The sequence below is a fragment of the Misgurnus anguillicaudatus genome, chromosome 15 (genome assembly GCF_027580225.2).
Source record: "Misgurnus anguillicaudatus chromosome 15, ASM2758022v2, whole genome shotgun sequence".
Classification (NCBI taxonomy): Eukaryota; Metazoa; Chordata; class Actinopteri; order Cypriniformes; family Cobitidae; genus Misgurnus; species Misgurnus anguillicaudatus.
Genome location: NC_073351.2, coordinates 4818152 through 4844491, shown reverse-complemented (window position 1 = coordinate 4844491; position 26340 = coordinate 4818152). Strand labels below are relative to the sequence as shown.

General features: G+C 35.7%; 1 protein-coding gene across 1 annotated transcript in view; it reads left to right on the top strand.

Moving 5' to 3' along the window:
* The window catches only part of LOC141349674 (uncharacterized), a 36764-nt gene extending 10920 nt beyond the window's left edge, over positions 1-25844 (top strand). Inside the window, exons 3-10 of the mRNA XM_073853299.1 lie at positions 10297-10388; positions 10498-10661; positions 20317-20462; positions 22030-22104; positions 22197-22301; positions 23399-23626; positions 24925-25161; positions 25280-25844. Coding sequence (XP_073709400.1) covers positions 10297-10388; positions 10498-10661; positions 20317-20462; positions 22030-22104; positions 22197-22301; positions 23399-23626; positions 24925-25161; positions 25280-25537 — 1305 coding nt within the window. The 3' untranslated portion in view covers positions 25538-25844. The remainder of the gene's footprint in view (positions 1-10296; positions 10389-10497; positions 10662-20316; positions 20463-22029; positions 22105-22196; positions 22302-23398; positions 23627-24924; positions 25162-25279) is intronic.
* Positions 25845-26340: the final 496 nt, after the last annotated feature.

Sequence of the window (26340 nt, the reverse complement as noted above, 5' to 3'; positions counted from 1 at the left end):
GGCTGCATGCAAACGTAGTCTGTGAAGTCACCGCCTATACATAATATAGTCATTCAAAAAGCCGACGCCATATCTGTCTTAAGTTATACTGTTGTATCTCTTATCATGTCTGCACAACCTGTAAATGTAACATCAGTTGTGTGTTTTTTTTTTTTTTTGCAGTTTCCTCGCCAGCTGCATTATTCGAGCAGAGACTTTTATGCGTTACTTTGCACTTACATGCGCACATGAACAAAACTGCAAAAAAAGCCGGTTAAGGTGTTTACATGCCACGCGAAATCGAGGTAGTTTATTAATCATAATCGCCGTGTTTCTCAATCCTGGTGCTTCCCCTCCCAGGAAGTTTTAGATGTCTCCTTATTTAAGGCTCTGTTTACACGTACATGGTTATTTTTAAAAACTGAGAGATTAACCTTCATTTGTGCCCCTCGTTTACACGCAAACGGAGAACTCGCCTCTGAAACCGATTGTTTCTAAAAACTCTGGCTAAAGTGGAGATCTTGAAAATCTTCGGTTGCACGGTTGCATGTAAACTGAGACAAACGGATGTTTAAGCAGGCAACGTCACAGAGTATGCGCCAGAGCTCGCACCTACGTCAAAAGTGCGACCTATGTTTACATGTGACTGCTACTCTGAACGCTAAGATCACATTTTTGTTCGTGCACACTCATTTCGTGTGTTTGTATTTGCAAATACAGCTGCTCCGTTGTGTCGGGGGGCGGAGACGAGTGCTCGGGGGTCGGCGGTTTTGCGCGTGTTTGGCTTCGTGCGGCGCTGCAAGAACCGACAGACGGATGATGTCAAAGTACCCTGAGAGCGATTCAAAATTATGCTGCATTCCAGGCACAGTGGCGGTTCTAGGGAGGGGCCAGCGGGGGCCAGTGCCCCTGTGACAACAGGTTGGACCCCCTTGTGGCCCCCCTAAATGTGGGGTGTGAAATTATTTTTACAATTTTTTTTGCAATCATTGTTTTTTACATCTGTTATTAGACAGCGGGAACCCAACAGAGACAATGCGGAACAGAAAACAACGCGGAATATAGTGACTGCTTAAAGCAGAACAGTATCATAGAACCGTTTGTGGGTTTTCATAACAGTAATAGTAATAACAACAAAAAGACATGACAAAGTGTATAAATGAAGGTGGTAAAATTCTCATCAGCAAATAAGGAAAACTGAAAAATACTAAGATAGACAGACGAAGTAAGTGTCATTTTCTCATCCTCATGTTGTTCTAAACCTGTATGAATTTCTTTTTTCTGATGAACCCAAAAGAATATATTTTGATAAATGATGTTTAGCAATTGATGTGCCCGAAGCCGAATACGTTATTCGGAAGGGCACGGATAATGGCTTCAAAACGAATAACGAATTCATCCGAATAACAGAGAAAATATGCGGCCAGACATAATCACGTGTTTACTGGAACAGCGCTTAATTATAAACCCCTTAAAGCACGTATATGTGTGTGGGTTGGTGTGTGAAGTGAATGAGTGCAATCTTTAAGATGACATGAATGACATTTTCTGCGCGTCCCTTATTTAGGAATGCAAGCTGTTTTGGAATTAGTTTAAAATCTTAAAAACTCTGCTAATATCAAACTTCTTTTAACCCAACTGTAAAAAATGACCCTTTTAGTTTTTTTAATTTATTTTATTTAATTACACAAGACCAGAAAATCTTGATAAAATGCTGCACTCTGATAATAAAATATTCGTTAATAACTCCTTGTCTCCGTGTGACTTCGTTCACAGATGATCTTTTAATTTCTTCAAGTTAAAGCAAGCTTCATTGTCAATCTAGGTGAATATAAAATAAAGAGTAAATAGATAAAAATATGAAAATGTAACATTTTAAAAGCAAAATTTAAACTGAACATTACTATGACATGAATTGCAATTAACATAAAAATAATGTAAGTAAATAACAACTGAAACATTTGAATTAAATCTTTCTAATTTCCTTATTGTTTATCATGTTGCTTGTTTTGAACTAAGTCAAAACTGATTTTTAAATAATAAAGCAAACTGTAATTCGACATTTTAAACGAATATCTGATTATTTATTAATTTAGATAAAGATTAATGAGAAAGTTTTATTTTTAAATAATTAGTTCTGTTCGCCCAAACGCTGTATGGACATAGATAAGAAAAAGCTCAGCAAGTTTGTTCTAATGCTTATTATGCTTTCGTAAATTATTGTCAAAACCGTTGTTTTTGAACTATTCTGTCAGTGCACGTAATTGCACGTCTGTGCGTTGCGTTTCGGATCTGTCAGTCAGCGCGAGTCTTGTCGATCTTAATAACTTTTTAACATAAATCAGTCAATAACTCTTTAAACTTCAAGCAAGTCCTGCATTTTATTTCCAAATTCCTGCATGTTTTTAAACCGAAGATGTGACATGACACGCATCTTAGTATATTAGGTTAATCATTTCACTCTCAGAAAACGTATTGGATGTTTAATTAATAGAGTATTTGAATTAATGTAGGCTACTTGTTTTTTTCTAAAAAAAACCTCCCACTCATTTAGACAGAATGGGTCACATATGTAACTGTGCTGCAAGATACAATAAACGCTTAAAGGTGATATACAGTCAATGCGCTCTCAAGTTCAAAGCACATAGGCACAAGCTGTATGAGGCTTTGAAAATTTGAAGTTTGTCTTCCATGCCTATTATTAATGAGAATCAAGTTATTTAAGTCTTTTTGCTTAAAATTGTCTATAATTATTTTTATAAAAAATATTTACAGTTATTTAAGTTATAATTATAATAAAAGCAACATTTCATTTAAAATGCCATTTTCATGTAATACGACAAACTTCCAGTTTAAGACCCGCCCACTTCCGGTTCCATCCGAATACAAATACAGATACAAATAATTTTGAGATTGTTACAGATACAAATACAGATACAAATACTGACTCCGCTGCAAACCCCTAGCACACAGTTGACAGTACCCATTAAATTCCATCATTTTATTCCTACTATGGATTGGAAGTCAGTGGTCACTATCAGCTGTGTGTTTACCATCATTTATCAAAATATCTTCTTTTGTGTTCATAAGAAAATAGAAATTCATACAGGTTTAGAACAACATGAGGATAAGAAAATGATGACAGCATTTTCAGTTTAAGGTGAACTATCCCTTTTTAGTTACTGTGACTACTAAATATGTAATGCAAATGTAAAAATATAATGAAAATGTAAATAGTTACTGAGACTGATACTAAAAATGTAAAAATATAATGAAAATGGAATTACAGTTAATGTGACTAATACTGAATGATATAATGCAAATGTAAAAAATAAAGTTGAAATGCAAATACATTGTTGAATGATTATAATTTTTTTACCAGTTAATGCCTTTAGTGCAGTGCAGAAAATGATATTACAAGAATAAGGTCTAAATGTAACTGGCCCCTCTAGCCGTACAACTGGCCCCAGATTGGCCCCCTCATTTGAAATGGTCTAGAGCCGCCACTGTCCAGGCAGGTTTTTAAACCTGTGAATTATGACTTCAAAACCACGACTCACGACTCTATGCGTTCCAGGCAGCCTGTAACCCGTGTTTTTACAACCTTCTACCTGTGAAAGTGCACTGGAACGGCAGTCAAACTCGTGACTTCCCACCTGGAACACGTACTAGATCAATGTACTCCCAGTTCAGAGTCGTGAGTCTTGAAGTCGTGATTCACGGGTTACAGGTTGCCTGGAACGCAGCATTAGACCTCTATGTGTGATTCCTCAACTCGCTCTCACGGTACTTTGACGTCATCGATCACCTACTGCAACAACTCCTCCCTCCAACATGAAGAACCAGTTCGCGTCACCACCAGCGCTGCAGGTGATTGGCTTACGTGGGCTTTAGCTTCTCTTGACGGCATATATGCGCACGCGTACGTGTAAATAAACACTTAAAACTGACATGCGTGCCCGATATTATTTTTGAAACCGGAGAGGTTGAAATGTCCGTTTATGAAAATAGCCGCCCACGTGTAAACATAGCCTTAAACACCTAAACCAACTCATCAGCCTCCTTCCAGAATGTCTCACTAACAAGCTAATGAGTTAAATCAGGTGTGTTCACTGCAAAAAATGACTGTCTTACTGTACTTAGTATTTTTTTCTTGTTGTTAGTAGAAATATCTAAAAATTCTTAAATCGAGATGTATTTTCTTGATGAGCAAAATGACCTAAAAAATAATACTAGTTTTTAGACAAAAAAAAACACCCCATTGGCAGATAATTTTGCTTGTTTTAAGGACAATTTCACTTAAATTGTACATTATTTGTTTTAAAACTAGACTTATTTACTAAGATTATTTTGCTCATCAAGAAAAAGCTTCTTAATTTAAGAATTTTTAGATACTTCCACTGAAAACAAGACAAAAACACCAAGCAACAAAGTCATTTTTGCAGTGTTAAAGGGGCCATGTCACAAGAATTTTTTTTTTTTTTAGATTAAAATACCATGTAACGATCAGCCCTACACTCTAAAAAAAAAAAGGTTCTATATAGCACCAAAACTGTTGCTTTGGATCGTAACGATAGAAGAACCATTTTTAGTGCCATATAGCACCAGTGAAGAACCAGTGAAGCACCAGTGAAGCACCTGTGTAGAACCATATAGTGCTATGTAGAACCATATGTGGTGCTATATGGCCCCTTTATGGTTCTACACTGGTGCTTCACTGGTGCTTCACTGGTTCTTCACTGGTTCTTCACTGGTGCTTCACTGGTTCTTCACCGGTGCTATATGGCACTAAATGGTTCTTCTATCGTTACGATTGAAAGCAACAGTTTTGGTGCTATATAGAACCGTTTGTTTTTTTAGAGTGTATCAGCTGAGTTACAAATAGTTAAAAGGGGTCAGATCTTACTGTGTGAGGTTAAAACAATGTTAAAAGGATGACAAACAAGTGAAATGAAATTAAATAAGTGTATTTACAAGAATCACAATGAACTAAAAACAACACATAAAACTTAATACTGTTAAAAGAAAGGAATACAAGAAAACCAAACCTAAAACAATCTAAAAGTTTAAGCGTGTTAAAAGTACAAATGTGCAAAGTATTCTCCAATGTATATACAATACAGTTATAGTGATAATCCAAATTTATAGGGGCGGTTTCCCGGACAGGGATTAGACTAGTCCTAGACTAAAACATTTTTAAGAGCTGTCCAAACTGAAAACAACTTGCACTGACATATCTTAAAATACATCAGGGCCCTTTGTTTTGCCTCGAAATGCACACAGGTAATGTTTTTAGTAAGGCAAGTTTGTTAAAACTAGTTATATTTCCTAATTAAACTAAGGACTAGTCCTGGATTAAGCTAATCCCTGTCCGGGAAACCGCCCCATAGTGATAATCCAAAAGGTAAATCCAATAAAAGTAGTGATGTTACCAGTGACACCGAAGCTCCGAAGCGTGTGTCAAAAAATTACACTTAACCGATTTTCATTGAAGCTTTGTATCGAAGCTTGATTCGTTCTGGCAAAATGACGTGACCAATGACATCCGAAGCTTTGTTTCACATACACCCACGTGACTGCTTCGTTATCTGATTCGAAGGTTTAAAATTGTGCGATGCGCGGCGCGCCCTCATGGGTTGTATTGGAGTATTGCATTACACGGAATCGATATATATATATATATATATATATAATATATATATATATATATATATATATATATATATATATATATATATATATATATATATATATATATATATATATAATATATATATATATATATATATATATATATATATATATATATGAAGAGTTTGGTTCCAAAACGCAATAAATCCATTTTGACAAATTTTGGTAAAAACGTGTTTTCTATACCAAGAAAGTGACAAGATGAAAACAACTATTTTCTGTTACAAACTTTCACATAGCATCTTTAGGTTATAAAAACATAAAAAATTCAAATCCATAAGTTGATTTTCAAAGATTTATTATAAAAACGGATAATTTTTTTCACAAAATGCAATAAATCCATGACAAGTTTTTATTCAAAATGCTATAAATCTATTGAATCAATAGCCTATATAAATGTGTATTCATCTTTGCCATGTTATTTTCATTTAGTTGACTGTACACACTAATTAAAAATATAAACATTAATGTTATTAATCAAAACACTTACTTTGTCATATTAAGATCACTGTCATTGCGGTTACTTGACGTCTTCGCTTAACGTCTTTCACAGAGATCATCTGTAAAATGTTTTTGGTCCTGCTCGATTTTCGTTGACTTTGAGTAAAATTATGTACAGTTTTTCATAAGATCCTCTCCTCTGGGGTCAATGTGTTATCATGACAGTAACTTGATGCTGTCGGGAGAACAAGCACCCGTCTCCCGAGTGCCTCTCAGGGAAATTGTTAGATGCTGATGGCTTACGTTTCTTTCCCATCACAGAAAACCATCACAGATTTATCAATGCCATTAAAGTATTATTTTGTTTTGTTTGTTGATCTTGAAGTACAAAGTAGATGAGGAAAACCAGGACTCCGTGTACTCAGCGCGTCCGCCATTGTTTGTTTACATTGCGTGAACGGTGGGCTGTAATATCAGAAATGGATTTATTGCGTTCTGTAAAAAAGGGGGAGTGGCGTTTGTCGCATTTTGGGAAAAAAGGGAGAAAAGATGACAGAATAACACGGCGGATATTGGATTTTGCGTAAAATTAAGAATTTACTTTTAACTACTGACCTGATATAATGCTGATTTTGGCAGTAACTCATTTTTTTCAAAAATGGCGTTTTTATATATATATATATATATATATATATATATATATATATATATATATATATATATATATATATATATATATATATATATATATATATATATATATATATATATATATATATATATAAAATAGTAGTAAAAAGCCTTTTCTGCACCACTTAATACTATGATATTTTTTTAATTGGTTCACACTTAACACTATTGAGAAGGGGTATCCTTAATTTGTTATTTTTGTTTGGAGTTACCATACGCATGAAATGGAACATGCTTATTTAATATATTTATCCTTAATTTGTGAATCCATTAATTTTTGCTTTCATAATTAATATGTTGTTTGGCTGTGATACAGCACTTTCAGCAGCAGAGGTCCTCATCGAGCTCAGATTTGAAAAGCTTTAAGTAATGAACCTTTTTCCGATACAATTGGGTTGAAAGCTTCACTGCTTCAAGAAAGCTATACTTCGCCATCACTAAATAAAAGTAACTCAACTGACCAACAACAGTTTGGTTGAGCTTTAGCATTAGCCCCTCATGTGCTCTTTGCTAGTTCCTTTTATAGTCACTTCCTGTTTCCTGCCATGTGATCACTCACTGATCACTGATAAGGTAGACCATATCAAAATAAAAGACATACACACAAATAAAGAGTAAGAGATAAAATGGAATAAAATGGCTAAGACTACACGTAAAACCTAGTTAAAACTCAAATATACATAAAATCATAAAATATATATATTGAGTGTTAAAACATGCATCTTGTGTGGCTAGGGTGACCAGACCTCCCGAAAAATTTGGGACAGTCCCGAAATCTAAACTGGTGTCCCAAATCCCGAATCCTGCTCTAATTGTCCCGAAAATTATACTAAAGCAAAATCTTGAGTAGTAGTTGTCTGATAAAACATGAGCGAGGAGGTTAAGTCATCCTGCAGCCAGCCCCCGCCGGCTGCTCATTGGCTGCAGCTCAGCATCTTGTTTTTTATACTGTAGGTGCGCATTATGATATGCACTGATAAGGCGCGGGAGTGCTGGCAGCAGTTAAAACCTCCTTGAAATATGCTGACGTTGTATTGTTTCTACAGTATTAATGTATCTAATTCATGCCAATAGAAAAGTGTCCAGATTTTTTTTATGTCTTAGGAACGTTTTTTTACATAAAGATAAACACTGTCACAGAGACAACAAATTGGAGCAACATGTGAAGTGTCAAACTACCCGTCTTAAGAAAACATTGACCACCATAACGGTGACCAAAAATGTTCAATAGAACATCAGCATATAAACCTCTGTTAAAGAATACATAAGAACAGTCTGTTTTGTTATAAGATAGATTTAAAGGACACGTTCTTTCTGATCCCATTTTAAACCCTAGTTAGTGTGTAATAATGTTCCTATAATGGCATAAATAATACCTGTAAAATGATAAAGCTCAAAGTTTACTGGCAGGTTATATATTTTCTTGAACAGGATTCCCCTTTCAAAGCCTACAGCGAACGGCCAGTTTGGACTACAGCCCTCTACTTCCTGCTTTAATGACGTCAAGTAGAACAGCTTTTTGACCAACCTCCGCCAACAGGAATGTGTCAGTCTAGCTAACGTCAAGCTAAGCTGCTATCGAATCACAACACACTAAACAAACTACACGATCAGAACTCGATATGTATTTCTGAAGGAGGGACTTCATAGAACAATGAAGATATCAGCTCGTTTTTAGGACAGTGAAAACGGCGCCATAGAGATAAGAAAATTATGTTAAAAAATAGTTTTTTTAACACGTGAAACATGAACACATTTAATGTCCTTTAAAGGTGCAATTTGTAAGATATTTGCAGTAAAATGTCCAAAAACCACCAGGCCAGTGTTATATATTTTGTCCAGCTGATTACTATCAATATCTGTAATGTTTTCAACTACTTGTAAATCGTGAGAAAATTTCCATTCAAAACATTGACACGGGGCGGTGCAGTCTCCTGTCAATGACGTTAATATCCACGTGACCCTTTGTCACCGCCTTTACTGATGTAAAAACCACATGACAACAGTGGTCAAGTTCGAAAAAATAAAATGGCGGCAAAGGAAGCGGCTGGAGCACAAATTTAGTGAAAATAAACGTATATTTTCACTTTTTACACCTTTTAATAGCATTTCTAGCGAGAAATTAGTATTGTAGTTTTCAAATATGTGATTAGTTATCACAAAGGCGCTCTCTGTTTATATTTCAAACACGCTGCCTTTGAAGTGCGTCCGAAAGCCTTTCTCTGAGCTGCCTTCATGCCTCTGAAGTCATTTCCTCATGAGGCAGCGAGGCAACAAGTCCTCACTACCTTGAGTTTTCGGACGCAGCCAGTGTCGTGGACAAATGCGGAACTATGCGATAGCGCCTGTCGGGCTACGCGCTTGCTTATGAACTTATGGATAACTCTTTACTGTCTGCTGCTGGTTGTGTCAGCTCCTATAAGCGTACGGGCCAACCAAACGACCCAAGAAGAGTTTGGAACAAAACGAGAGAAAGAATGAGAATCAATTTGTTGTTGCATTATCTGGATGGAGAGAGCTTCACGACAACATTTAACTAGACAGAGATTATAATCCTGCTTGTGTTTTACGCGATGGGTGAGTTGTTTTGATTCAAAAGGTCAAAAGGTATTGTACAGCAATATAAATGGTCATTTTAAGACACTTCACAATAAGATATGTACTGTCAATACATTATGTGAAAAATCATTTCAAACTTAATTCTGTGCTGTGTTAACCGTCGAATTTGGACTAATACTGTAACATCTATGACTAACAATTTTGTTTTGAACATCACATATAAACTTACATAATAAAATAAACAATGTCATCAAACGCAACATTTATAAGACTTGATTACCTTATCCATCAACGTGATTTCTCGTTCGCGTCTGATTGATGGCCATCAGCTGTTGAGTTAAAGACTACAAATCCCATAATTCCACGCTGCTTCAGAGCGTCATTAAACAACATCATTGTTATTGATTTGACCTGGCGCCATTTAGCGGCGCAGATAATACAAATTGCATCTTTAATGTCTTTTCAGTCTTTCCAGTGGCTGGAAGTCAGTTGTAGTTGTGTTTCTCTTTCCTTCAGTGATTCTGCTCATTATCATTAGGTGTCTACAATAATCAGATAATCACCACTCAAATAATAATTTAAGAATTCAGTTAGCTCTAACACTGCTTCAGTGTTACTTTAACACCCCGCCGGTTGTTTCCATATTAACACCAGGGAATTTACTGTGCAGTGCTGCTAATAAAGTCATACTTAACCAGAAGTTAAAAACTAGATGAGATTGGTAATCACAATTTCCCTTGGCTTTTGCTGCTTCAGCAAATGGATTTTATAAACACATACAAGTGAAGCAGCTAAAAAAGTTAATAACAGAAAGACATGAGTTGAGCCCAACTAAAGAAGAAACTGTGATTTAAATATCTAGTGCTTCCAAATAAGCAATTAATTCAATGTATATATTTGTGGCTTAAATTTTTGTCTTCTTCATGACTCTCACAGGTGGCGGATAACATTTATGACATGTTTCACACCCGTTACACCCTCTATCGCCAGGCCTACCAGCACAAGATTGGCAACATCATTGAAGACATGTGATTTTATTCTATTTAAAGTGTTTTCACTTAATTTTGAAATTTTCTCATGTTTGTTTATAGTTAAGAATTGTTTATATTGTATATACTTTTTCATTTTGTTAATCAGGATCACAACAGCCCTACAAGCTAAAGTGAAAATTGATTTCTCGGAGATTACAAAATCGTGCTTGGGGACTGATATTTGGGATAAAATCTCAAGGATTACAAAAGGCGAATCAGCGGACAAGACAGCTCTGGATAGAGCCATGGCAGAGTTCACCAAACTTACAGGTCAGCAGAACAATAGCCTACTGAAACTGAAAGTACAAAAATGTAAGGCATCAAACACATGTATTTAAGTTATAAACTAAATGTTTTGTGAGGAATTGCTTTTGGAGACAGACTTTACAGTCCATGTGCAGGAAGTTTATCAAATAAGCACACAAAAAAATCCAAATTGTGTGGCAGAAAGACCTAGCCAGTAATCCAGGTAACATGAAGGCAGTCCAAAAAGGGGAAAGTAAAAGAGTAATCCAAAAGTTGATAACTGGTAATACTTTGCAATGTAATGTGAATTTAGATGAATGTTACATTTAATACTTTTCAAATGTTAAGGCAATGTCATGTTTCATTGTTCATTTAAACACCTATTTCGTGAACTATGTATAACCCCAAATCAGAAAAAGTTGGAATGCTGTAGAAATTGTGAGTAAAAAAGGAACAGAATAATTTACAAATCTCATAAACTTTATATTTTATTCACAGTAGAATATAGATAACCTATCAAATGTTGAAAGTGAGACATTTTGAAATGTCATGCCAAATATTTTGGATTTCATGAGAGCTACACATTCCAAAAAAGTTGGGACAGCAATAAGAAGTCGGAAAAGTTAAATGTACACATAAGGAACAGCTGGAAGAGGACCAATGTTTAAGAATAGTAATGTTGTCCCATTCTGGTCTAAAACAGGCTTCTAGTTGCTCAACTATCTTAGGTTGTCTTTGTCGCATCTTTCTCTTTATGATGTTTTCTATGGACTGCAGGCTGGCCATTTCAGTACTCAGATCCTTCTTCTACACAGCCATGATGTTGTAATTGATGCACTTTGGTGTCTGTGATTGTCATGTTGGAAAATGAAAGGTCTTCCCTAAAAGATACGACGTCTTAATTCGATAATATGAATCTATAACATAGATAAACCTTTCAGCATTGATGGTGCCTTCCCAGATGTGTAAGCTGCCCATGCCACACGTACTCATGCAACCCCAAACCATCAGAGATGCAGGTTTCTGAAATGAGCGCTAATAACAACTTGGGTTGTCATTGTCCTCTTTAGTCCGGATGAAATGGCCTCCCAGTTTTTCAAAAAGAACTTCAAATTTTGAATTGTCTGACCACAGAACAGTTTTCCACTTTGCCAAAGTCCATTTTAAATGAGCCTTGCCCAGAGAAAACACCTGTGCTTCGGGATCTATAGAGTTTTAGCTGGCAACGGCGAATGGCACGGTGGATTGTGTTCACTGACAATGTTTTCTGGAAGTATTCCTGAGTCCATGTTATGATTTCCATTACAGTAGCAGATGCAGTGCCATCTAAGGGCCCAAAGATCACGGGCATCCAGTATGATTTTCCAGCCTTGACCCTTACGCACAGAGATTGTTCCAGATTTTCTAAACCTTTGAATGATATTATGCACTGTAGATGATGATAACCTCAAACTCTTTGCAATTTTTCTCTGAGAAACTCAGAAAATTATTTTTCGCTGCAGCATTGGGGGAATTGGTGATTCTCTGCCCATCTTGACTTCTGAGAGACACTGCCACTCTGAGAGGCTCTTTTTCTGATTTGGGGTTGTAGTAATGTTGAACAGTTTTCCACATTTCTGAGTTTAGGATTATTTTGGCATAGCTAAAAAGTGTTTTGATGCACTGGAGCCACAAGCATGCCCCCCCAACACATTTGCGACCATCCATTCAGATTGTAGCATTATTTGAAAGTTGAGAGCGAGAAGCATTTTTCCCGCAAGTGGAATGATAAAACGTTAGCCTGATGCAACCAGACTCTCGTACATTTATTTCATTTGTACAGGGAGTCTGGCCACGCTCCCTTGCAAAGTGTTACTTCCGTTAAGGAGGGTTCTCTGTTGAAGTTTAAAACTATTGGATCTGCCCAGAGTCACTCTGAATCTGCCATAACCAATCGCTAACATTTGGTTGTGACGTATGTCACTCAGTCTGGCACACGACCTCAACGTCTGCATTCTTAGCCACTACCCGCTGTTCGCTGATTGGACCTGCAGAAGAATGTAGGAGGGCGGAGCCAGGCTAATAAAACGTAACATTCCTCTAAAATTCTCAACAATGGTGACAATTAAATGAAACAATTCATGCTGCAATGCATGCTGGGTATCAACAAATTACAAATCTCATCCAGGACTCCCAGCATGCACTGCGGCATAGACAAATTATTAACTTTTTTTATTTTCTTTGTCACTATTGTTGAGATTTATACTCTGATTCTTCATGTCTGTGTGTCACAAGCACACAGGTTAATGACAGGGGTGTGCAGCGAAGTCATTATTTGTATCTGTATGTGTATTCGGATGGATCTAGAAGTGGGTGGGTCTTAAACCGGAAGTTTGTCAAATTACATGAAAATGGCATTTTAAATGCATTCTTGCTTTTCATTATAATGAAATAAATAATTTGAGTCTTGTTCCTTAGAGCCTATTCATGGAAAAACTTCTCATTTTCAAAGCCCCCTACAGTTTGCACCTATAGGTGCTGCCTATGCATCACTGTATTGTAGTGTTAAAATAACAAACTTGAGAGCGTGGACAATACTGTACATCACCTTTAAACGTTAATTGTGTCTGTCAGCACAGTTCCATGAGACCCATGCTGTCTAAATGAGAGGGAGATTTTCATAAAAAATAAATAGCCTACATTTATCCCAATACTCTTAATACCGAATAAAATTATCTTTATTTGTATGTTTTCTGAGAGGTGTAAAGATCTACATGTTTAACCTAATACTACAAAGATGCGTGTCCATCCACATTTTGGTTTCTGTTTTAAAACATGCAGGAATTTGAAAATAAAATGCAGGATTGCTTGATGTTTAGAGTTATTAAGAGAGATAAAGTTCAGGACCTGGTTTATGTTAAAAAGTTATTAAGATCGACAAGACTCACGATCACTGACAGATCTGAAACGCATATAATCTAACATTATAATTCTATCATGTAACTGCATCACAGTAACACTGCAAAAATAAAGACAGAAAAACAGATCCAACTAAAATCAAGATTTATTTCTATACAAACAATAAAGAAAGCTTCAATAATTAAGGTTGTTGCAGTAACGAACCAGCTCAACAATCGTGCTTTCTGTCTCCAGGATGCGGGCGCACTCTTTAATGTTTGTAAACAGGAAAACCGTGTATTAATGAATATTTTATTATCAGAGTGCAGCATTTATCAAGCTTTTCTGGTCTTGTGTAATTAAATAAAATAAAAAATAAACGAAAAGGGTCCATTTTTACAGTTGGTTTAATAGAAGTTTGAGATTAACAGCGTTTTTGATATAAAAAGCTCGGATTTCTAATTAAGAGACGCACAGAAAATGTCATTTATGTCATTTCATAGATTACACTCATTCACTTCACACACATATTATTTGTGCTTTAAGGGTTTATAATTTAACACTGTTACAGCAAACATGTGATTGTGTCAGGCCGAATATTTTTTTTGTTATTCGGATGAATTTGTTGTTCTTTATGAAGCCATTATCTGTGCCCTTCCGAATAACGTATTCGGCTTTTGGCAAATTCCTAGTTAATGTAAATCAATTAATTAGATTGCATTACATTATGCACCAATCCCCACAAAATTGCACTATTAACTCTACATTAGCATAACAAATGTGTTTTATACACACAAAGTTAATGCAACCAGAGAAAATCTGCACAAAACATCAAGGGTAAAGAGTCCAATTAAAACAAACATTGTGTGAACCTTAAAACATGACAATGTCGTAACGTTTGAAAACGGTGGAATATAACATTCCACTAATGTTCAGACAACACAGAAATGTTCTTAAAACAATAAAAAATTGATACTTTGTTGGCAGAACATTTTTGAGAACGTAGGGAACTTTCAAAGAACATTGTTAGAACGTTTTTCTGTTAGCTGGGTAGTTCTGAATTATTCTAAACCCTGCCCTGGTAGCAGAGGCGGCCTTAAGCACCTGGTGGCCCGTTTCAATAACTAATAAGGGGCCCTACCCACATAAAACATAATAGAGCAAAAAAAGACAGGAGTCCTGTTGGTTTGCATCAATGGTATATTATTTTATTACGTGCACTTTCAGCTTTACGAACAGGCAGCTCAACAGAAATTATCCAGCTTATTTAATTAAAACTATAAACAATTATAGTTGGAATAATCCTTGCCCTTTCATGGACGCAAACTTCTCTGCTTAATTGATTTGCGCTGTATATTTTCAGCTGTCTGGGCTGATTTTTTTTTTTAAAAAACAGCTCAAACATATTCTTAAATTAAATTATTTAACAAATAGCAAAGAAGAAAAAGTGTCTGACTGACACTGAACAAACTTTTAAATAACGATGTGCTCTGCGTTTTTCAGTACCGTTGACATGGCAGCGGGCGTAGATTTCACCTAAGCCCTTTTTAGAAATCAACCCTTCTATGTTTGAGTGCTGAGAATGCCCTGATAAGTTCATCTTTGTCCAGCTATTTTATCACCTCATGCTCAATTGAAATCTGAGCGAGAGCTGACGATGCTATGTAGTAAACTATTATAAAAAACAGTTTACATACTGTGATGCGGAAGCAAAACAAGACGATTCCCTATCCAAAAAAAATCACCCATTGTTTATCTAAAGTTCTTGGTCATTATGTTCATTTAATGGAACTTGGTGTGGATGTTGCATTAGAGGAAAATGCAGTCATGCACAAAATATATTAAAAGCAGTCAGTAAATGCACACAGATGTTATTGCACATAGTTTTAATACAATGAAATACTGCATTAAGTTTAGTATAAAATCCAATCATATTATAAAAAAAACCCATTGAAATCAGCCCCTAAAAAAAAAACATATTATTAAAAACCTAGAATTGCTTCTGCACAGCCAAGCCTGATGAGAGAGAGCTGCGTTTTTGCGCCCTTAAAGGGCACTTCGGGAAGGGAAACTTAAACTTAAAATCTCACTCCAGATAAAATTAAAATGCCGTCGTTTTCAATGCTCTATTCTCCAAGTGTATTTTAGCCGTCACACAATGAGACACAATTGCGCAACTCTCTGCACAGCTCTGATCTTCGAAGGGAATGAATAGAACATAGGGATGAGTACTTCCAATTGGTATTCTCTCCATTTGTGATGAAATGAAAGAATTGACTTTTAAAAATCATAATTGAAATGGCCTATAATAAATATTAATCCAGTTCTACAGTTTTATTGTAGACTAAATAAAATACATTCATTTCATATTAATAATCCGATTTCTATCATAGGCTAAAGCGCGTATTAACTTCTGAAAGAAAATAAATAGCAGAAATTAATTTATTTAAAATGAAAGATATTTGATTGCTTAACATCCACTGGCACTGACACTGTGAGCTCCCCCTGTCACGGCTGGTATTAACCGGATTGTGGAAAAGTAACAGACGAACCCAAACGCAAGATGTACAAAAATATAACTATGATTTATTTACAAAACTGAAAACACCCACGAGGGGGTAAAAACAGAAGGGAACAAAAACACTGTGCTGAAACACAAAATAAAACAGAACACGAGAAAAACTTGGATGGGAAACTGGTGACATAAACACAGTGTCTACAAACAACGCACGCACACCACACAGAGAACACAAGGGCATTATATAGACAGCACATCAATGGGGAACAGGTGAACATAATTAATCACTTAAGACATGATTACATAAGGGAGTAGGGTAAAAGTGACAAGACACTGGGAATACGTGTTACACATACATGATGTGAAAACACACGTATTCCCACATAAAACAATGCTGCCCTGGTCCTGCCCTCTGGATAATAACCAAGGTCAGGCAAGACCATGACAGCCACAAAACACTGGGAACACGTGTCACACAGATATGATGTGAACACACGTGTTCCCACGTACACACACTGCTGCCCTGACCTTGCCCACAGAACATAGACCTGAACCTATCCTAAGGTCTGGCAAGATCACGACAGCAACAAGACACCGGGAACATGTGGAAGCCACACACAGAATGTGATCCCACATGTCCCCACACAGAACATGATACTGCCACGGTCCTGTCAGATGCACTCAGACCTACATCCAGCACGGATGTCCGACAGGACCGTGACACCCCCGTGCAGGAATCATAGCCCCCCGTTTTAACGTTCTTGCGCCGGGGCTGGGGCCCCCCTTGGAGGACGGGGCCCGTTTCAATTGAAACGGTTGAAACATAGGTAAGGCCGCTTCTGCCTGGTAGCCACCCCATAGTAGTGTGTTAATCCATAGTTTTGAGTTTCCTTTCGAGAACGGTCTCTCAACATTGCGTCAGAGGCTGACGCTATGCAAGGTCCTCCCCTCTTCTGATTTTCTGAAGCTTTTTTATAGAACAATGCCAGGCCTGCCATGAAGACGCAGATAGGCATGGCTTCTGCTGCTATATAACGTCCGTCTGAAGGCATATGCTCAGATTCTTTCTCTTCACTAAATGTTACTGAAGCATCGCTGTAGAGTATCACATGCGTAATGGACGTAGGCCGCGTCCCTTACACGCCTTTCTGCTGACATTTACATGGATATATTGGTTCGCTCCTCAAGGAAAAGGTAACACCAAAAGATTTTTTACATATAAGATTTTCAAAATATCACAGACCACAAACATTAGGATAAAAAAGTCCTAGATTTAATCTGGTGTGTGGTGTTTCACAGAAAATCCAATGATGTGTCAAATACAGCACACCACACACAAACAGATTTTCAACCAGTCTCGAATGTGACCACCAGAAATCTCGCAAGACTTCAGAATAAGCATGGCAGAAAATTATCTTTATTTGTACGTTTTCTGAGAGGTGCAATATTCTACATGATTAACCTAATACTATAAAGATGTGTGTCCATCCACATCCCTCCAAGATTGGAATGATTTTCACATACATTCAAGGAATAAAAGAAAAGGGTTTGGGTGAAGTCATGGAGACAGCGGGAACATGGTCTGTACAACTTTGCATCAACTTCACTTTGTGCTGCGCCATGACTGCTTCAATCTTCCATCATCTCGCTTTTTGATTGGATATTGTTTTGTTTCACGTGATAATAAGAGCATGCGTGCATTTGTCCTCGTGATTACCCACACACATCAGGATTTCTGAACGTAAATATTAAACATGTTTACAGTTTTTCTCAATTGCTTAAACACTACAACCAGGCTTTTGAACTAAAATTTCAAAACCATAACGCCATTTTTCAAGAAGCATAATCATTTTGAACACATGAGTCAGATTTGGTGAACTTTTACTTCAAAACTCTAAACACAAATCCCTACATTTCTCAGTGCTTACACCATCTGGTCATATGGAAAGCACTAGCATTCCACGGGTGTTTCTTGTTATCCCTCTTTACCCAGTGTATTTAAGCCTAGTGTGTGCATTGTCTGATGTCTGTGATTGTTGGGTGTAATGCGCTGTTTGTGTCCGTGTCTACAAGGTCCTGTTCGGATTGTTTGTGTTTGAATTTACTGCTACATTGCAGTTTTTTGCGATTGCTGGGACAGATTTTTCATTACTTTTGGCGGGTTTCCAAAACTCTTAACACAGCAACACACCTAAAACACACAACTTGCAAAATCATTAATTTCATGCTCAAAATCACAAATTGTAAACCAAACTCTCACACTGTTAACCAAAATACTGTAAACATGTCCCAGAATCAACTAGTTATGCCAAATTACCAACACGTGTTCTCTTTCAACAGAAACATTTAGTCAATCATAACACAATGTCATAAAAAAACACAAACATAAGATGGAAAAACAAAAACTGCATAAGTTTATGTGTCAGTCTGTCCTGAGTTTTGCACTGCAGTTTCTTTTGAAAACTTGTTTATATTTTTGTTTAGTTGGGTTTAGTAAATGCATGCAGAATTGCAAGACAGAATTGCTGCAGTAAAGACTTTACTGTCACGGTCTTGTCAGACATCTGTGCTAGATGTAGGTCTGAGTGCATCTGACAGGACCGTGGCAGTATCATGTTCTGTGTGGGGACATGTGGGATCACATTGTGTGTGTGGCTTCCACATGTTCCCGGTGTCTTGTTGCTGTCGTGATCTTGCCAGACCTTAGTATAGGTTCAGGTCTTTGTTCTGTGGGCAAGGTCAAGGCAGCAGTGTGTACGTGGGAACACGTGTGTTCACATCATATCTGTGTGACACGTGTTCCCAGTGTTTTGTGGCTGTCATGGTCTTGCCTGACCTTGGTTTTTATCCAGAGGGCAGGACCAGGGCAGCATTGTTTTATGTGGGAATACGTGTGTTTTCACATCATGTATGTGTAACACGTATTCCCAGTGTCTTGTCACTTTTACCCTACTCCCTGATGTAATCATGTCTTAAGTGATTAATTATGTTCACCTGTTCCCCATTGATGTGCTGTCTATATAATGCCCTTGTGTTCTCTGTGTGGGGTGCGTGCGTTGTTTGTAGAAACTGTGTTTATGTCACCAGTTTTCATATCCGAGTTTTCTCGTGTTCAGTTTTATTTTGTGTTCCAGCACAGTGTTTTTGTTCCCTTCTGTTTTTACCCCCTCGTGGGTGTTTCAGTTACAGTTAATAAAGAGTTATATTTTTGTACATCTTGCGTTTGGGTTCGTCTTCTTTAGTTTTCCACAATCCGGTTAATACCAACCGTGACATTTACAGTATTTACAACAGGACATTACTGCAAGATAACAAACATATTCAATATTACTTCCATTTACAGAATTAAGTAAAAATAAAAAATAAAAAACCGAAAAACCACTGAAGAATAAAGCAAAAAAGAAAATCTCATAATCTAATCTATTGCGTTTCTATTTGTCCACATGTTCTCATTCACATCACACCTGATATCTTCTCTGTCAAGGCATCTTTGGAAGAATCTTTTGCCATGTCTTATCCACCCCTGACAGTGTTCAGGTGTGATGTCTGTGAATGCACCATCTATTGCATCCTGGTGGTCTTGATACCCATTTGGTCTTCCGCTGACTTGTGCAGACTTATATCTTATTTTTTGTGTTGCTCATATTGTTCATTTTCCCCACAAAATCGACCTGAAGAGGTCTTCTTTTACACTATTGTATACCATATAGTCGTGCAATTGAAAGAACCTGAGTGTGTTTCTTAGATAAGAATCAGCTGTGATTTATATATTTGCATTGGGACAATAAGTTGTTTTTCATTCCCAATGGAATAAAATAAAGGGTATATATTTGTGTTTCAATTCATCATACAAACAGCTGTTTACTTTGACTAGTAAGGTTTAGCACATAATGTTATCTGTTTTGACATGCTGTGTGAAAGCTATTGTTTTGGTCTTGTTTAAGCTTGTGTGTAAAAGAAGTTCAAGCATTTTAAATTTCTGTTAATTATATGAATTTTGTGTTAAAGCAACAAGAAAAGTGTTAATAGTATAGCTTACACAGGCGGATGTAGTGCTAACTGCACTTGGATCCTTGGAGCCTCTGACTGCTTGCGTAGCAACCAACATTACACTATTATAGTACAAAACGTTTGAAAAGTAGTACTAGTCGCAATAAGCACAGTTAATAATTATTTGGTATTTGCAGGGTTTTTTCTACCAAATAGTTATTTGATGTGATCAGGTTTTATATAAAAGACAAACACTAAAGTTCAGTCAAAATAACCTTCTCATTTTTTTTTTAGATAACATCTTTGAGGATATCTTGTACTCAACTAATGATGAGCTAAAAGATTCCATAAAGATACTTAAGGATATTGTGAAAAGAAACCTGCCAAAGTTTGTGGGAGAGGCCAGACTTCCAAGAATTGACAATCAACAGACCTTACAGGTAGAAGAAGAATTAACACATCTGTTTTTGTGTCTGTACAATTCAGTCCATTAAAAGTCATAGAATAATTGTATTAACAGTCAAAAGTTTTGTGTGGCCAATTTTATCTTCCTGAAGAAGTTTGTTTTGTGCATTTATGGTTTTCAGTTTAGATTAAGCCTTAGTTACACTGAAAAACTTTTTGGTGTAGTAAAATATATTACATTAACCCTCATAATTTTTACATAGTATTTCTAAGTAAAATGATAATAAATACAAAATTAATTCATGTACAAAAATGAACTGTGTGGGAATAGTAAGTCATATTATATATTTTATTGTATTATTTAACTGATTAATAGTCACTGCAGATAGTCCTTAAATAATGAAGTACATTTTAATCAAAATCTCAAATCAAAAATCTGACTTCATTTATTTTAAGCGTATAAAATCCATTAAACTAAAACATTCAAGTGAAATTAACTTGAATTTATTTGCACATGTTGTAAGGAATACCCACAATCTTTTGCGCCTGAATATTTAGTTTTTAAGCTTTTTCACAGAATAAGAACTGATAAGAACTTTAACTACTTAAATATTTGTTAATAAAATTTCATAAAGGTTTAAGCTCTTATATTATTGATGTTGTTTTGTTGTAAATTATATATATTTTTTGAAGTCACCATTCAGGTAATCAGTCTTTCCTTGACATGAACCCTGTTCAGAACATGTTATTGTTTTTCTCTCCACAGTGCTGGCAATGGATGTCAAAAACACAGTTTTGTGTGCGTTTCTGTGAAGAATCACGTTTATTCAATGATTGACTTATTGTCACACTGTAAAACCTAAAAGTTAACTCAACTCATACCATTTTAGTAAACCGGCTGCATTAAAGCATTTAAGTTTTAAAACACATACATTTGAGTACTGTGAACTTAAATAAATTGAGTCATATGCAGTTATGCACTTATATTTAAGTTCACACTACTTCACACTACTAGTTCACAGTACTTAAATTTAACTGGTTTAAGGCAACCGGTTTCCTTAAATGGTTTGAGTTAAGTCAACTGTTTTTCAGTGCAGTAATGAACTTAGTGGTTAGTCTTATTGTTATAAATGGCATTATAGCACAAAGTCCATACAAATATGTTAAAGAAAATAACAAACAGTAAATACAATCTACCATACAACAGTAAATAAGATTTATTTAATATTTTCAGGGACAGCAATGGGCAAATAGGACTTATATTCAAAAAATAAGAGACTTTACCAAAACGATTAAAATAAATCTAACTTCTAAACAAAATTAATTTAGTGACATTTACTTAATTATTTAACAAATGTTTTATGCATTATAAGTAGAATTTATTTGATTTATTCATTTTTTAAGTAAATTTTACAAGTTATAATTTCAGTGTATATAAGTACTTTTATTTTTCCCAAGCATTACAAAAAACATATGGCACTGGAAAAAAATGGCGTTTATATACTAAGATATGTCAGTGCTATTTATTTTCAGTCAATACAGCACAAACATGCATTTTGCACATGCACATGAAACATTGTGTTTATGTCTTAGAAGATCCAGAAAACACTAGAGGAAACCTGGGAGACAACTTTGAACAAATTGAAATGCTTGGATGCTTCCAATTTCATAATTGATGTACGTCATGATCAAAACTAAATCTACTTTGAATATTTATATATGTCGACAGTGTATGTTACTGTATTATTGGCAATTTCCTTCTCATTCAGGTGGTTGAAATGGATCATGGCATGAAGCAGGAAGACCTCTTTAAAAATGTCTATTTCTACAACAAGAGGAACCCAAATGATGCCTTTAATATCAAGAAGTATCAGGTATCCTTTGTCTACACACAGCCAAATCCCCAGTGTTAAATGAACACTGCTGGGTGTATATGTGACTCGGCTTCTGTGTTACTTTTAAACACTGTAAGATGAAGTCATATACAGTATACACCCAGCTGTGCTCATTTAACTCTGGCGATTTTGCTGTGTAGACTTTGAGCTTCACTGTTTGCTTTGATTTTGTTTTAACCAAAACAAATAGGTACACTTCACAGCAGTGGCGGCCAGTGACTTATTTTTTCAAGGGGGCTCGATGCGAAGTTCGTCACAACCCATCATGTTTGTGGTTCCTTTTTTCAAAATATGTGTTCAGCGCATCGAGACATCCTGTGTGCATCAAGTGTCTTGTCAAAATAAGTGCCTGCTGCAGACGCGTCTAAAGGGTTTATGATAAAAGAGACGCTCGCATTTGTCAGATACTCACATAATCTCATCATGCGTAATCAGAGTTTACTGTTAAGGGAGTGTCTTGCATGTATTTTGTGAATTTGAGCATCTCTTTCATCATAAACGGTTTTGACGCGTGTGCAGCAGGCACTTGTTTTGGCGAAACACATGATGCACATGGTTCACAAATACATATTTTGAAAACACAAGCAACACACATGACACTCCAAACACTTATTTTCAATTAGCACCTCTCGGATGAGCAGTCACTGGCCTCCACTGCTCAACAGAAACCCTAAGTATTATAGTTTTATGCACAAATTGCATGAATTCTAATATTTGCATTTATTAAAACATGGCGCTCGGTAAAGTCATGATAGAGGAGAGGCAGGATAAATACTAGTATGATATCACTATAATTGTGACTTGTAATGAAACATATCTAAACCTAATAAGTAAATTGTGTTTTCAACAGCAATATTTTTACAGAACATTAAGAAATAATGTTTTATGACATTTTGTATTATTATATTTTTTAAGATGTAAATTAAGACTTTTGTTTCCACACAAAAGGGGACAAAATGGGATATTTTACCCAATGCAGGACCTTGCTCCTGGCACAAAATAATACATTTTATTCCAATTCTGCATCTTTTTATTTAATGCACAAAACTGTGACATAACTTTATTTCCATTATCAGGTATCCAGTCTACAGGCAGTGAAGTTTAAGGAACAGTGTGTTAGGGTGTACTACAAGAAGTCTGATGAGAAGAAGCTGCAGGATGAGAAGAAGCTGCAGGATGAGAAGAAGCTGCAGGATGAGAAGAAGCTGCAGGATGAGAAGAAGCTGCAGGATGAGAAGGAGCTGCAGGATGCTGTAAAGTGCTTTAAAATATGGTGCATTGAAAATTTTGGACTCCCTCGCCATGTGAGTATGATTTGTATGTAACATTGTTTGTCATTGCATGTGAAATAGGTAAAACATGTTTCTTGTGATATAACATAGTAAAATCCCTGGTGTTGAATTAAAAGGATAATCGTCATCATTTACTCACCCTCATGTTGTTCTTAACCATTTGAGTTTCCTTACTCGGCTGAACGCAAACTCAGATTTTTTTTAAATAATAGTAAACAAACAGTTTGTGTCATTCATTAAGTTCCACCATTTTTTTGTCATGGAATTCATTGATCATTGTCTTATTTTGTGTTCAGCAAAAACAATCTTTGGGCTCAAAAGCACTGGCCCAGAAAGAGTGCAACCTTGTGTTTGAGAAGTATGAACGCCAATCAGTGTTTATTTAAGACCTGGGGTTTTGTTGTATTTAAAAAATGTGCATTTACAAGTTATTAGAACAATTATTACTATTGTCTTTGCATTATTATTTTACCAATACATATAAAATTGGCCTGCTGTTTGTGCTTTCTCGTGTATATACAGTGCATAAAAATAAGTTAATATTGATATGTTGCATGCAGCCTGATACTATATTTGTTCACATTTATTTTATTTTGTCATTAATCTACACTCGGTACCTCATAATCAAAGTATTTTAGGAATGTCTGTACATTTATTTAAAAGGAAAAACTGAAATATCACATTTACACAAGTATCCCAGACCTTTTGCAACAACACTTGAAATTTAGCTCAGCTGCTTCTCATTTCTCTTGGTTGCTGCTGAGATTTTTTTACATTTTAATTGAAGTCCATCTGTGGTAAATTAAATTTATTGGACATGATCTTGAAAATCATACAACTCTCAGTAAAAGGCATCACAGCTGACAATGCACATCAAAGCAAAAACTTAGAAGTCAACACATACTTAAAATGTGACCTCTGCATTTAACCCATCCCAGTGTGAATAGTGAACTCACATACACAAACATCTGGGCAGCTATTCCTCTAACACCCAGGGAACAATTAGGTTTAAGGTGCCTTGTTAAGTTGTGCTACAGTCACAAACTGCTGGCTAGAACTCACACTTGCAAACTGTAAAAAAAAATTCAAGCTGTTTCAATGAATTACTATTTAGTATAGTTCCACAGAAATTTTACATTCACTCAATTTCTGTCTCTTTGTTTTTTAACAATATTTGCCCATCCAAAAATATTGGTTCAATTTGGATATTTTAGCTCTTCCAACAACTTCCTTAATGACTGGCTTAAATACAAATGATTTATTAACATTGAGGTCAAAGATATAATGAAGTTTATTATCTCCTAACTTAGATCACCTTCTATGAGGATGAGAACTTCAAGGGTGAGAAGTATGAGTGTAAGGAGGATAAGATTTCAGATTTGACAAAGCACCTGAAGAGTTGTCATTCCCTCTGTGTGAGTGGAATCTGGGAGGTGTATGAGGAGACTGACTTTAAAGGTCCAGTACATGTTTTAACTACATCAGAGTACCCTAAATTTCCAAACTCAGATTTCCCCCAAAACTTCAATTTCTGCAGGATTCCCTCAGTAAGTTTACACATACACAATTGAATGAGTATACAATCTTGTTAATGATATTTGAACAATTGATGTTATTGGAACCTCTAATACAACCTTTATTTCTTCTTTTTTATCTTTTGCCAAGTGGGAAATTCATCTTTACAATTGGGAGGATTTTGATGGTGATGCGCATGTGGTCACAGAGGACTGCTTTAATTTGGAAGAAGTGTGTGGTATAACTGAGGTGCACTCCTGTAATATGATTGCTGGGACCTGGGAACTCCATGAGGGTCTTAACTACACTGGAGAACACTACTTTGTATCTGAGGGGCCTCATCCAAGACATGAAGATTGGAATGCCCCCAACACCATTGTTAAATCTCTTAAACATGAGGAGATGTAAAATCTGACCATTTATTCCATTTACCGCCCTCTTTTACCCCTAAACAAGTTATTCATGTGTTTGAGCGATGCTGAAGCCACATTTTAAAAATTAGAAGCATTTGTGTTTGTTTATGTGATTTAAAAAATGATTAGATACAAGACAAGACACTAGTCTAAAAAGTAGCTTTTGAAACTGATTACAAAGATCAGTCAAATGAAAATTTATTATACTGTCTGCTTGTTTATCACATCTGAAATAATACAGTCAGATATATATTATTTCCCTCCTCATTTTACTTTAGATTTAATCCCTATTGTGCCACGATTAGTTCATTTGACTTTAATTCATATTATGGTAGTTGGGTTTAATGTTTAAATAATATTATTGCATTAACAGTTCATTTTGGTTTGTTGGTTTAATAGTTTTGATTCGTCAAAATATTCATCAAATTGGTCCTGGATAATAGAAATCGGACCTGTTGATTAATTTTATAATTTTAGATTTAATCCCTGATGTGTCTCGATTAGTTTCTTTTGACTTTAATTCATATTAGGGTAGTTGGGTTTAATGTTTGATTTATATTATTGCATTAACAGTTCATTTTGGTTGTTGGTTTGATTTGTCATAATATTTATGAATTCCGTGCAGGATAATAATAGGACCTTGTAATTCATTTTATCATTTTAGCTTTAATCCCTACATGTCTCGAGTAGTTCATTTGACTTAATTCATATTTTGGTAGTTTGATTTGTCGTAATATGTTATGTAAAAGGGCATGATAATTCAAAATGATTCATAGGTTTTTAATATTTAATCATATT